General features: G+C 35.8%; 1 protein-coding gene across 5 annotated transcripts in view; it reads left to right on the top strand.

Moving 5' to 3' along the window:
- The window catches only part of LOC121303512 (spermatid perinuclear RNA-binding protein-like), an 80,420-nt gene that overhangs the window by 42,111 nt on the left and 25,510 nt on the right, over window positions 1–12,799 (top strand). For all 5 annotated transcript variants that reach the window (XM_041234236.1, XM_041234238.1, XM_041234235.1 and 2 more), the window contains exon 3: window positions 9,158–9,322. In XM_041234236.1, coding sequence (XP_041090170.1) covers window positions 9,320–9,322 — 3 coding nt within the window. In that variant the 5' untranslated portion in view covers window positions 9,158–9,319. The remainder of the gene's footprint in view (window positions 1–9,157; window positions 9,323–12,799) is intronic.

Below are 12,799 nucleotides of genomic sequence, written 5' to 3'. Positions count from 1 at the left end.
ATGTCACTTGTCACTGTGCTTGGGTCTTGCTGTATTGACTGGAAATGTGGATAGTAAAGCAGTCACCCAAGGGGGGATTTGTAACAAATATGACTGTCTGGTGACCATGTCTGCAGCTTTCCTGTGACCAGGATTTCTTTAAAAGAGTGAATAGGTTTCCTTTACATTTTATTTTTGGTTAGAAAAGGATCCAATCAAAAATAAGAGACTGGTGTCCGTTGTTGATTTTTTTACATGGTTGTATATATCTGTTGAAATACGTAATGTTTGCATACAGTGGAACAGACTTTCAGGTGACAGCTTTGTCTTTGTAGCTTTTCATTGTGTTGCTTTATTGTTTCCTTCTGACTGTGTAGAGTATGGTGTTGTTGAGGTAGTTCCTGCTGAGTTGTATGTGAGTGCAAGTCTGCACTCGCCCATCTTATCAGCACCCAGGAGGGCCTATCCAGAAGGAAGCTGTTTCTTAAGGAGAGCTCCTGCTGAATCATTACGTTTATTTTAAGAGTTGTCCTGCTGAATCATTACGTTTATTTTAAGAGTTGTCCAAAATAGTAGAATGCTGCTAGGTTTAAGAATACATGACGTGCTGTTATCCAGACCTGCTCACAACTGCTCAGTTGTGGCCTCTGTGCAATTCAGTAGATAGTACATTTCTGCAATTGTAAATACAGTATAATCGTAAATCTCAAAAAACTACTCACTTCTAAATCTTTTGTAGTCATTTTTGTATTACTTTAATATAAATACATGTTAATTTGGATTCATATGTTGTTTTTTTCTGACTTTATGTGAACGAAAAGACACACATTTGCCCATTTTCCCATTGGAAATAGTGATATTTTGAAATATCATTCCTGGTCACAAAAGCAAAGTTTGTGGGGAATAACCATTTTCTAAGGCATAAGCAATTAGGAAATAACACTTATTACCCAGGAACAAAAATTGTGTTACATAGTGGTATCATTGTTAAAACATAAAAGAGCGAAATAAAAAAAAGGTGCATTTTGTTTAAAGTGGGCTGATGTGATCCAGTCGGTGTGACATCTCTGCCACGTCTTTGACCAGTTGAGCCATTCCCAGAAATGCAATCTGTCAGGAAATGGAAAGAGCAGTGTTTTCTCAATAGAATTTATGTTTTATAGAAACCTGATGTCATTGATCAAAAAAAAGACACAATCAAATGCATCCGCCTGAGAGTTCCTGATTTAGTCTGGAGTGAGATGGGGAGAGGGTTAGTGTGGATTGAGCTCTGCTTGAGGTGATTGCCGCTACGATCATAGGAAAGATGAGCTGAGAACTGTGACCCTCCTGCTGTGGCTGATATTTATATAGTTCATTTTCCAGAGCTCCTATTTAAAATATGCAGCTGGACAAATGAGTGTAAGAAAGACGACTAGGCTGTTTTCCATTCCTGTATGTTGAACAGCTTTACATAAACAGAACATTTATTTTAGGCTTGCTCCTGATGCAGTTTCCAAGTTGGGATTTGGGACAATGCTATTGAAGTTGATTTATATGTCAGATAAAATCAGCAAAATAGCTAAAGAAATTTCCATGCTTTCATAAATCTGGGCAGTGTCTGCTCTGGGCTTTTGAGAATTGTCAAGTTAGGGGTGCTAGATTCCATTTTAATTTATTAATTTAGAAGTTTAAAATTTTAAAAATATATAGTTTTTAAACATTAAAATAAAAAAAAAATAAAAAACACTTTGACATAGTGCTGTAATTTTAATTAAATTGCTTTCTATAAATTACTGCATACATCTCTGTTCTGATTTTCTGCGTTTTACCTCTGCTTTTCTACTCTCCTTCAAAAATGCAGTTGATACCTGTTAAGCCATTCGTGTATCTCAATCACAACTGAGAAATGCATTACTATTAAAATTTATTTTAAAATGGGCTTTTAAAAAAAGTATTTTTCATTTAAATGCAGAAGTGACTAGTCTGTATTAATATAAATATGGTTACTTATACCAACTGTAATAGTGTGTCCAGCAAAATACTTCATTTTTCATTAGATCTTTAATAAAGATTAGTCGCTTATTAACATGTTGCGATCTGGTTTATACGTTCTGTTTGTAAATGAAAAGGCTTGACCTATTTAGAAGCCCATTAAGTTGTTTGACAAAAAAAAAACAACAAAATTAAGCCCTATATTTAAATACATATATTTATATAACAGTGAAGCAATATGAAAATAAAATAGCATTGGGGGTACGATAATGGTCTGTTCTGATAGAGGGTGAGTATTAATTGCATTATTACGGAAATGTTATGCAGTCTAATAATTAGTCAAAGAATTTGCTAATAGCAATAGTTTGTACTTGTCTGACTGGCAGCAGTAGGATAAAAAGAAGACCAAAAAATAAACATAAAATGTAAGCAATCTTCTTCGCTCTTTTAAAAAAAAAAAAAAAAAAACATCGCTTGAGTCCCAAAATAGCAGTTGCAAACTAAACCGACATCTCCCTCCGTATAGGGTGCAAACAAAAAAAAATTAAAATAATAATTTAAAAGATCAACAAGGCATTCTGTAATCTGGCTCAACAAAATACATGAACTTGCTGAGTCCAGTATCCTCCACAATTGAAATTGGTTGATATTCTTATCTCCTGGTAGCTGTAAAGCAAAGTTTCCAAAGCTGTGGTCTCAGTTATTCCCAATTTTGTTTTCCATTTCTACACACTGAAACCGTGAATCTGCTTCACCTTATGTCTCTAACGACTTACTAGTGCGCACGTTTATCTGTCTGCTCCAAGCACTGACGCGTTTTTTAAATCTAAGGTTCGGCGTTGCTAAAATATAATCACAAGCTGCTGTTTTCCAATTACAGTTCAGTTCACACTGCATGAAAAGCTGCAGTTTAAGTTTCTTTGGAATGACCTTTTTCCTCTCTGTTGCTAGCCTTGGTACTAAGTAGCCTGTCTCAGACTGTCTCCCCAATGCTTAGCTAATGAATGGATTGCTTATCTTGTGATCTAAGATCATATAGTCTCTCCATTTTACTTACTGACACATTTATAAGAAGCACAGGAGGGCTGCTGTATTAGTGGCTCCATGTATCAAAAAAGAATGTTTGAACCTTATTCTGAAAGGTTACCATGCTGTTTGATATCTGGTGAGGCTGCAAATGAATTAAACAGAGTTTCTGCCGGTGCTGAAGATAAGTACTGCAGCACTCTAACATAGTAACCCTGAGCGTAAGATGGTCAGCAAGTTAGAGGACCGTCAGGCGTGCTGCTTCAGTCTGAATCATTTTAGATGCATATCACAACATATTGCTAACTTCTTATACTTACATTTTTGATGTTGGATTCAACATTCCTATAGGAAGTCACTGCCTTAAAATTGTCATTGCAGACCTACAGTAGAAAACAAATGAACGTCCACAACAGAAAACATTTATGGAATTATTTTGTTAGCAGCAATCACTTTAAATTAATCACATTTAAATAATATCTTTTGGATTTCTAATTTTACAACATTTGTTTCTATAGAGGGTGTATGTATATCTTTACCTGTTCTACAGTTATTAAAATCTGGCTTGTTCTTTGAAGTGGGACATAGGCAACATGAAAGGTTGTACTGCGTGAGTAACACACAAACACACACACACACCCTTTATGTATTGAAAGGTACAGGGTGTAACCAGACAGATCCAGTTACTACTGTGAATATACACCAAAGATACAGCTGTAGCATAGCAATGACTGTTATACAGAAGACCCAAGCACAGACCATGAGATTATAGTGTCTGAATGTTTTTGTTATGGTGTGTTAAAACAGGCCGTTTGGAAATAGCCAAACGGTGTCCTAGCATAAAGAGGGTGCAATTAGAGATGGGCTGCTTATAATGAGGATAGACTGTGCATTACATTAACAATGATTACTCCTGAAAACCCTGCCATTTGGAAAAATAATTTAGATTATTTAATGAAAACTAATCTACAGATTAATGGAGAATAACCACAGTAAACTGCCCTATTCATTCCATTTAGTGTCACCCTGTTACATAGTAGTGTTTGTATTTAAGATATGTTCTTACTCATTGCAAGGTGTCCTGTTGCGTTTTTTACCTTCACAGCAGTTCAGTGAAATGTCACTCATGTGCCAGCAGCAGCTGCTTCCTTTTTTCTTTATAGAAACTGCTACAGGTATAACTTTTAAAGCCTCCTGTTTTAATCTACCAGCTTGTCAAAAAAATGAAAGGTTAGTTTAGGTGCATGAGAAACAAGTATACATGTGCTTCCAGATAAGATTGCTCTTATCAGTCATGTATCTACAAATATATATATATATATAAAAAAGGGCTTTATCCCTTTTATCAGTTGTTCATTAATCAACGTTTGATAGTTAATGTTTATTGGATTATGATAGTCGGGAAAAGATCATGCATGTTTTTTATCTAGCCTAATATGTTTGGAAAGGATAGTCAAAAAATGAGGGAAGTTGTCACAACAAATTTAAGCTACTATATAGATATGATGCATTATATGTGACTGTGTTTCTGATCCATTAACGTGACATTGCAGTGAAAGTTCCTTTACAGGCACAGGGAAAATAACTTGTAGGTCTCGTCTGATTTAGATTGAAACATGATATCAGCTTTTGCATCTTCGTATGTGCTGAATGGAAATGCACAAGTGGAACCTGGCCTGCTAATTCAAGATGTTACACTGCTCCCTAGCTGGGCTATACTGGGGTAAATACATACAGCACATGGAACCATATATAATTACATTAACACATGGTATTGAATTGCTTGGCTGTTCATGTTCATTGGCATTCCAAAACCTGTAAGCTTTAGCATTTGTTTACAGGGACAGTAACATTCGTTTGCATAGTGGGAACTGCCCGATATACAAGACTAGTTGTTGCTTGGTGGTTGTCTCAACATAGACCTTAACTACTGTGACTTCCTGTTTGAATGTTATCACTAGGAATTATTTTATATTAAGGTTTCTATTTAGATAGTATCCTTCAGGCAGTCAAGAACAGTGCTCACTATTGTGTCAAATCTTGTTATAGTAGATAACCAATTGGGAATTATAGCAATAAATTACAGTGCGCATCAAACAAGAAAAACATGGTTTTCATTTTACTTTCAGGTTAATATGTTGTGTTTGTTAATGTGTTTTTTAGTTAAGTTTATTCGTTACTTTCTAATTTGTGTCCAGTACAGTAACTTTATATTTAAAAATTAATTGGTATAATTCATATACATAGACTGCACTGGATATACACTTGTATATTAATTGATCTTCTATAAAATGTGTGAGCTTCCCCAGTTTTGTTAATTAGTTTATGTATTTCAAGCAATGTTGGCCAGGCACTGAAATTCGATGTTTACATGCTTTTTTTAATTTTGATGATGGATTTCAATGCATTCAGCAGGTGAAACACGGCACAGGAGAATAAGCTGTCCATCTGTTCAGACCAGTGCAGCCATGTGGGTACTGATCTGGGGTTGTGTACCAGAGCTACTTAAACGACTGTCCTGAATTACCCACGCCAGAAAGGACCATTAAACCCGGGGTTTCAGTAACCCTAAAATACATGCATCTGTGGGTTGCATCCCATGAGTGAGAAATAAAAGCAATTGCCCCTTTCTGGAGATCCATGTGGGAACTTATCAGGAAGACTCTTGAGTAGCTCACTGTGAAATGCTGCTTAAAGAAGTATTTTGAAAGACTGAAAGTTTGGTCTTTGTGGTTTTGTGACTATCCCTTGCAAATTCATGTTACATATTTTAGGACATTAACTGTGCATGCAAACATAGGGCTTTCTTGTTTAATATATCAAATGTAGTTATTCACATTCTAATGGAAGATATTTGAATGTGTTTCGCATGCATTGCAGTTGCTGTAATTCTTGTAGAGGTGAACATGTTAACTGCCTTGAATCTTCCCCAAACCTAATATTACAAAATTACAATCAATATGCTTTTGCACGTAGTAATAAATGAGTACATGTGTTATTTGGTTCAACATTACATTATCTTCAATAAACTAGTCATTGGTTATTTCCAATTGTAGTATTTTACATTTGTTGAATTAAAACACCCTATTTAAAATGATTGCTGGTGATTAATGTTTATTAATTGTTGCTTCAGGGATATGATTGATTATAATTGTTCAAGTTTAAATGCATGCTTAAGGAAACTGAAAAAAAAATTACAAGGGCAGAAGTATTGAATCTGTAACATTCACATTGAAGAACTGCTACAGTATATATGTATATGTATATAGAATAGACTGAATAAGTACAGCATATTAAATACATGAAGTATACTCTGTGTGCACTGTACTGTTCATGTCTTTTGGCTTCAGGAAATTCTGCTCTACTGTGCATCAGTATTTGTGCTTTCAGTGCTAGTTGTTTTAAGTAAGCATAATTGTGTAAAAAATCAAACACATTACCGGTAGGTACTTTACAAACATCTGGAGTTTTCCAGCATGCTGCGAGTGTGCTGTAAGTAAACACATGGTAGTAAATTACACTGCTCGTTAATATGCAGAGTCGCTCTCTTCACTGCACACAAGAAAATGGGGTTCCCTTTAACCACTTCAACTCCAGGTTTAAAAATGAAACCCCTTCCCAGGTACCAGATTTTGAAAATAATAATGTTTTCAAACCTGTAATTGCTGTAAAATGTTAACATATGATGAATAAGACACAAATAAATGACCTAAACTGTGTTTTTCATTAGTCCTTTATGCTTCTGTGTACTACATACCCATGTTCAGTATAGTGATAAACAAGCTTTTCTTTAATTTTATTTAATTTTTAGTTTGAACAATGAAAACAGAAATGCTGCTAATAACAATAATAATAAGTAAACAGTAATTATCAAATAAAAATCAAACAACATCAAAAAGTGTGCCATTTATTGAAATGTTCAGTACAACAGAACCTGGGATTGCCTTTGCAACCACTGCACATTTTTCTTGTGTCCTTTTCTTTTGTTTTTCATTTTTGTAACAGACCCTGCACCTTTTTTGCAGTCTCTGCTTCTCTTGTGTTGGAGGGATAGTCACAGATGCGTGTTCAGGGCTACCTTGCACAGGTATTGTGATGGATCTGGCTGTTGCAGACGCCTGCGTCATTGCCTAGTAACCAGTACTGTGTTCTGATAGAATTTCGTTCCAGCACTGTAAAAGGTAATCCAGGACCGGAATCTTACCCTCCACCACTGAATGCTGTTACAGCACTCTACTGCACAGTATCATCTGGGACATGAAGTGGATGCCTAGTTTGAACCAGGCAAGACTTTTTCTGCTAGGATCATATGGCTCAAAGTCCTGATCGCAGGCATCCACAGCTCCCTTCAGTTCGCTGTACTTTTCAATGTGGAGTGGCTTTTTGAAAAATACTGTTGCTCCTCCAGTGACAGCACAGGACTTTTCTACAAAGCCAGCTGTGTACTTTGTAGTCGGTACATTCTCGTCCCTTTTGTTGTGCCACCTCGCCAACAATAAAAGCGTTTCTCTATACGTTGCCATGTTTAGCTTTCACTAAAAACTATATAAACTACAACTAAACAAGTAAAACGAATAATAAAACAAAAAATAATGTAAAACACTATATATATATATATATATATATATATATATATATATATATATATATATATATATATATATATATATATATATATATATATATATATATATATATATATATATATATATATATATATAATAAACAATTTGAATGGCTTCCCACAATATATCTGTCTTCTAAACGTCCACAGGTAGATTGGAATCTCTACTCGACACGCAATTGGATACGAATGTCACCTGACCTTCCCCTGACTTTCATTGCACATTCCACAGTACTAGCACTGCCTTAGAGAATGAAACCTGAAACGCTAGACTGAGAAACCGTTCATAGAATAGAATGGGAAACTTGACGTACGCAGGTACGGCATGGTACTGCAAGTGGGTTTTCATTTGATGTACGCGTGTACAGCATGGTGTTGAAGTGGTTAAGGGCAGTGCATTTGTTTTTGATAAGGAAAGTATTATTAATGTCTTAAATTCGGAGTCTCTTTCGGAATACACAACATGTTGCACATTCTGTATAAGATGCAGGGGTCTTTATAAAACGTATTGTTGTTATGCACATTGGGGATTTTTTTAATTGTATGAAAGTGTCCTTCAATTCGGTTGTTTTATTGAAAAATGGTAAAATAAGATTCACTTCACTCTGTTGGATTCCTAAATTAAATTGTTTGTTTCCCTTATTGCATTTCAGATCAGCTTTTTCTCTTTCAGCATATTCATGTCATAACTGCAACAGTGTATTGATAATCTTGAATGCCACTCGCATTTTTTTTTCAAATGCTTGCCAAGTGTAAAAAAACAAAACAAAATGCTGTTTAAAATTAAGAGCTCTTACTTTCTTTGTGCTCTATAGACGTCGTTACACAGGATTTCTGCCAGCACTTGTTTAAATTAGTTCAGTTGGAATGTCTCTACTAGTGTCATGCTGTAATATGGGCTATTAGATCCAGTTTATTGGATGAGTAAATCGGAGTATTGCTTGGGTGCACCTTTGCACAGTTGCCTCCTTTCATCTTTCAAACTGTGCTCAGCCTGGGGTAACAATCCAGTTTACCGAAATTGATTTCTTCCAGCAAATTATATATGAAAACCTTGCAGCTAATTAAATTATTCTATACGTATTCCTGCTTCCTGCTGCACTTCCATTCACTATGTAGATCTGATGTATGCAGTTTGAAAAGAAGCCAACATGTATTTACATTAAAATGAAATATACAGTACTTACAAGGTTACGTACAGCCCTGTGTGTTTTAGTTATACAATCTGAATACAGAAATGGGTTTATTAAAACAAGCAAACTAAGAATACCTTGGGTAAATAAGTCAATTTTTGGTTGGCATTGCTAACTTGTTCAAAGGACTGGTAATGTGAAGTAAGGAGTTCAGTTGAGAGAGCAGATTTCTCCAGGGATCACTGCTTTCTGTTCAGCCTTTAATGGTGTGACAGTTTCTAAGATGTTTGCCTCAGATTTTACTGGAATATTGTGGATCCTCCTGTATTAATTGCTTTGAATCATGAGCAGTGGTTGTGTATGTGCTCTAGCTATTGTCTGTGCTTTAAGTATTTCATTGTTTTTCCTTTTTGTCCTTCAGGTGTGATACAGGAAGCCTCTTGCCAAGACTCCTTTGCTATTTTGATACCTGAGTTGTCTAGGGATTTCGGAGGAGCTTATGAGGAAAACAGTGCCTTGTGAAGACGACTGAGCAAGACCCATAAAGGAGGAGAAGGGGAAGCTGAAATAGCCAGCAGCAACCATGGTACACTCCCTGCTCTGCCTTTGTGCATGACCTTGTCAAATGACCTTGTGCAGTGCAGAAATTGAAATGACGAGCAAGAAAGAAGGAATAGTAAGAATTAAAAGAAAACAGATTTATTGTACAGTGTAGGTTGATTAACTGTGGTGGGCATCACAGCAGTAATAAAGAGAAAGCTGATTTTGATTTATTGCCTTCACCTTAAAACCACAGAATGGAGCCTCCCGAGTCTGCAGCACATGAATTATTAAAGGCAAAGAAGAGGATGCTCATAAATAACATTCTCTAATGAAAGCAGTGCTAACGTGCTGTCATAAACTGCTGGGTGACCTTGGGCTTAGATCACATTTTTAACTGTGCCGTGATGTCGCTGCCACTGCCAGCTTTTTTTAAAGGTACAATCATTAGCATTTCTGAGAGAGAATAAGGACAGTCTGATAGATGTCTTCTAGCTGCACATGGAAGTTTAAAGGGATGCATAGATGTTACTGAATTCTGAACCAGGGTTCATTATATTGTAGCACTTGCTTATTTGCTGTTATAAAGGCATTTTTGTCTGCTTTGCTGCACATTACCAAGCTAAAACAATGAGAACATAAAAGGTATTTTGTAAGAAAAACAGCAAAGTGTATTTTATTGTTTTTTTTGTTTGTTTGTTTTTTTTTTAAGATATATGTGATGTTGTACTACTACTATATATTTAAATCAGAAAATGAATACCGCAATATTATTAAGCATTGCCAGTGGATAGTAATGATTTGAATGCAGTCCCAGTAAGGTAAATGGTGTACTTGCATCAACTGTCCCGCTGAATATCCAATGACTGTCGTTAAAGTAGAAGCCATTTAGGAAATTCACAGATAAACTCATGTGTGGAATTAAAACAGTAACAACAGTGATGGAAGTGTCGGTCAGAAGTTCATTATTTTGCAGGATTTTATGCAAGTCACCCTCCTGAGAAACAAATAGAAACCACAGAATACCTGAGGGGAAGACATTCACTTAAATAAAAAAGCGGTAACACTAAGCAAACTTGGTTCAATTCTAAAACTGTCTTCAGTGTACAACACCTTTTAATGCTTGCATAAATTAAAATGTACCAGGGATACTGTGAGAAGTAATGTGGCGTCGCAACGTCAAAAGCATCTGAAAATCTTTTAAAGAGTATTTTAATGCATGAAGAACATTGCTTAATTTGATATATAAATGAAAGCTGAAATAAAAATACAAAAACATGTAGCACATTCTATATAAAATGCAGAGGTCTTTATAAAACATATTGTTGTAATGCACATTGAGGATTTCAGTAGTTGTATGAAAGTGCCCTTCATTTTGGTTGTTTTAATGTAAAATGATAAAATAAGATTCACTTCACATTGTTGGATTCCTGAATGAAATTGTTTTGTTTTTTCTTATTGCATTTTAAATCAGATTTTTCCGTAAACAGGTTAATCTTCACTGTCTTTGAATGTGGTTTATAACCTCTGCATAGCTGCATTACTTTTTTTTTCTTTTTTTTATGGAGTCACTCAGTCAGGCACAAATGGACACAAGTCTGTATTAGCCATTAATAAAGTCGACAGCCACGTGAACTTAGTTCTGTACTGTATGTCTGGAGTCTTAAGCATCTGCTGATCTTCAGGAACTGAGCTTTTGACATCAAATTAAAAGTGACAGGAGCACTTTAAAGGAACGGCTTTTGAATTGCAGGAGTACTGACTTTCAGCAGTCAGGTGGAGGCTTGAAACAATTGGCCTGGGCATCATTGCAGTTTCTAGATTACAGAGCAGATGAAAGAATTCACTATGGAAGCTTGTCTTCCTTTGTACCTCTGGAGGCCTGGGCTCTAACCCAGCTCAGGTCACAGGTTAAACGAGTTTGGTGGTCTCAACCTACATGTTGCTGACATTAGTCCACATAATCTAGCTCGATTGGCAGAGGCCCTGGACTGAATGGGTAGGGGGTGTCCAGATCAGGATTGTGGTACTAGTCAAGAAAAAAGCCGATGATGGTCAGTAACTAAAAAGGTGACAGCTAGGGGTGTTGATTTTTTTAATTTTTTTTTTTTATGTACACTGCAATTTTATTTTGCTAGCAATACGATTATTGACGGAGTGACCCCTGTATTGGTTCACAACGACACACTGGCACAGTTCAGTTATCTGCAGTGATACAGTAATGTGACCTTGTCTTATTTTTAATTAAACGTGAGACTACATTCAGAGCTTCAAAAAGGGCTTTCAGTTATTAATGTAACATTTCAGTGCACTGTCCCATAGATGTAATAAGTACTGCACACACACAAGGGCTATATTGAATACAACTTTTTTTTTTTTTTTTTTATTAAAATAATACTGAAGTTGGTTGATATTCTGACATTGCTCCAATCAAACAAGCGACTGGAATTGTGTTAACCTATTTGATTGTGCGACCATTTGAAGCACATTTGTTTCACAGTAACCTTGCTTTGGGGGAGATGGTAAGATTTAAAAGCATATGCTGCAAAGCATGTCTCTCCTGGCTGAGTTCTAGCCTCCTTTGCATTCAGGTGTAAAGTGTATCTTTGGTCAGTGGTCTTCAATTATTGTACCACTGTGATCATTATGACACAGACGAAAAGGTGCACTGGAGTCTCTGGGTTGGTTTGACTTTGCTTTGTTCGAATGACACTGAGGAGGTAAAAACCAATGCATTGCCATTTACCTGGTAGCTCCCCATGTATTCTGACAATTGAGAAAGTAGCTTTAAAAATAAATGGATATTTAATGCATGTAAGAGGTCAAAGTGCGTTATTGTCCTATTGAATTGAAACTTTAGCTGAGAGAGGCTTTTTTTATTCATGCTTCCTGTGAGCAGATGGTATAACTGCATTTGTATGATTTGAGTCAGGGTACAAGGACACTGCAGGAAAAGGACAGCTTGTCATTGAGTTTAGATTGGTTGCCTCTACAAGCATGTTCCCTGCTTACTGAGAGTGCCAGGAACAAGGCGACCAGCACACACTAGTTATAGATTTTTGCAGGTTGCATCTATAAAGGCATCCAGGACTTCAAGCTGCACAAATTGATAGATGACCTGAAACAGAATTAGGCTGACATCTAGTATGTTTTCAATATTGTCTTAATCCTATCTACATGTCCCCTTGCTGTCTTTTTTTTTTTTTTTTAAAAAGCAAACATTTTTCTCTGTATACTTTTTAGCCTCTCTGTTGCTGCTTCATGAAAAGCTTGGTGTTAACTGATTTTTGTTTATATGGGGCAACTAGTTTTTTAAGGGGATCGGATTTGAAAAAAGTTAGGAGTAGGCAGGTCAGAAGTATTTTACTCTCCACATTTTTAAGCAATATAATAAATATAATGTAAAGTAATGTTAGTATACTGAATAAGACTTACACATTTTACCATATGAATAGTACTTTAATAATAGAGCAGTGTGAACATTTTAACAGAGTATCCTTACAAACATTTTAAAATGTATGTC

Source organism: Polyodon spathula, chromosome 33 (assembly GCF_017654505.1).
Source record: "Polyodon spathula isolate WHYD16114869_AA chromosome 33, ASM1765450v1, whole genome shotgun sequence".
Classification (NCBI taxonomy): domain Eukaryota; kingdom Metazoa; phylum Chordata; class Actinopteri; order Acipenseriformes; family Polyodontidae; genus Polyodon; species Polyodon spathula.
The sequence above is the reverse complement of the archived record's forward strand: the minus strand, read 5'-3'. Positions and strand labels throughout refer to the sequence as shown.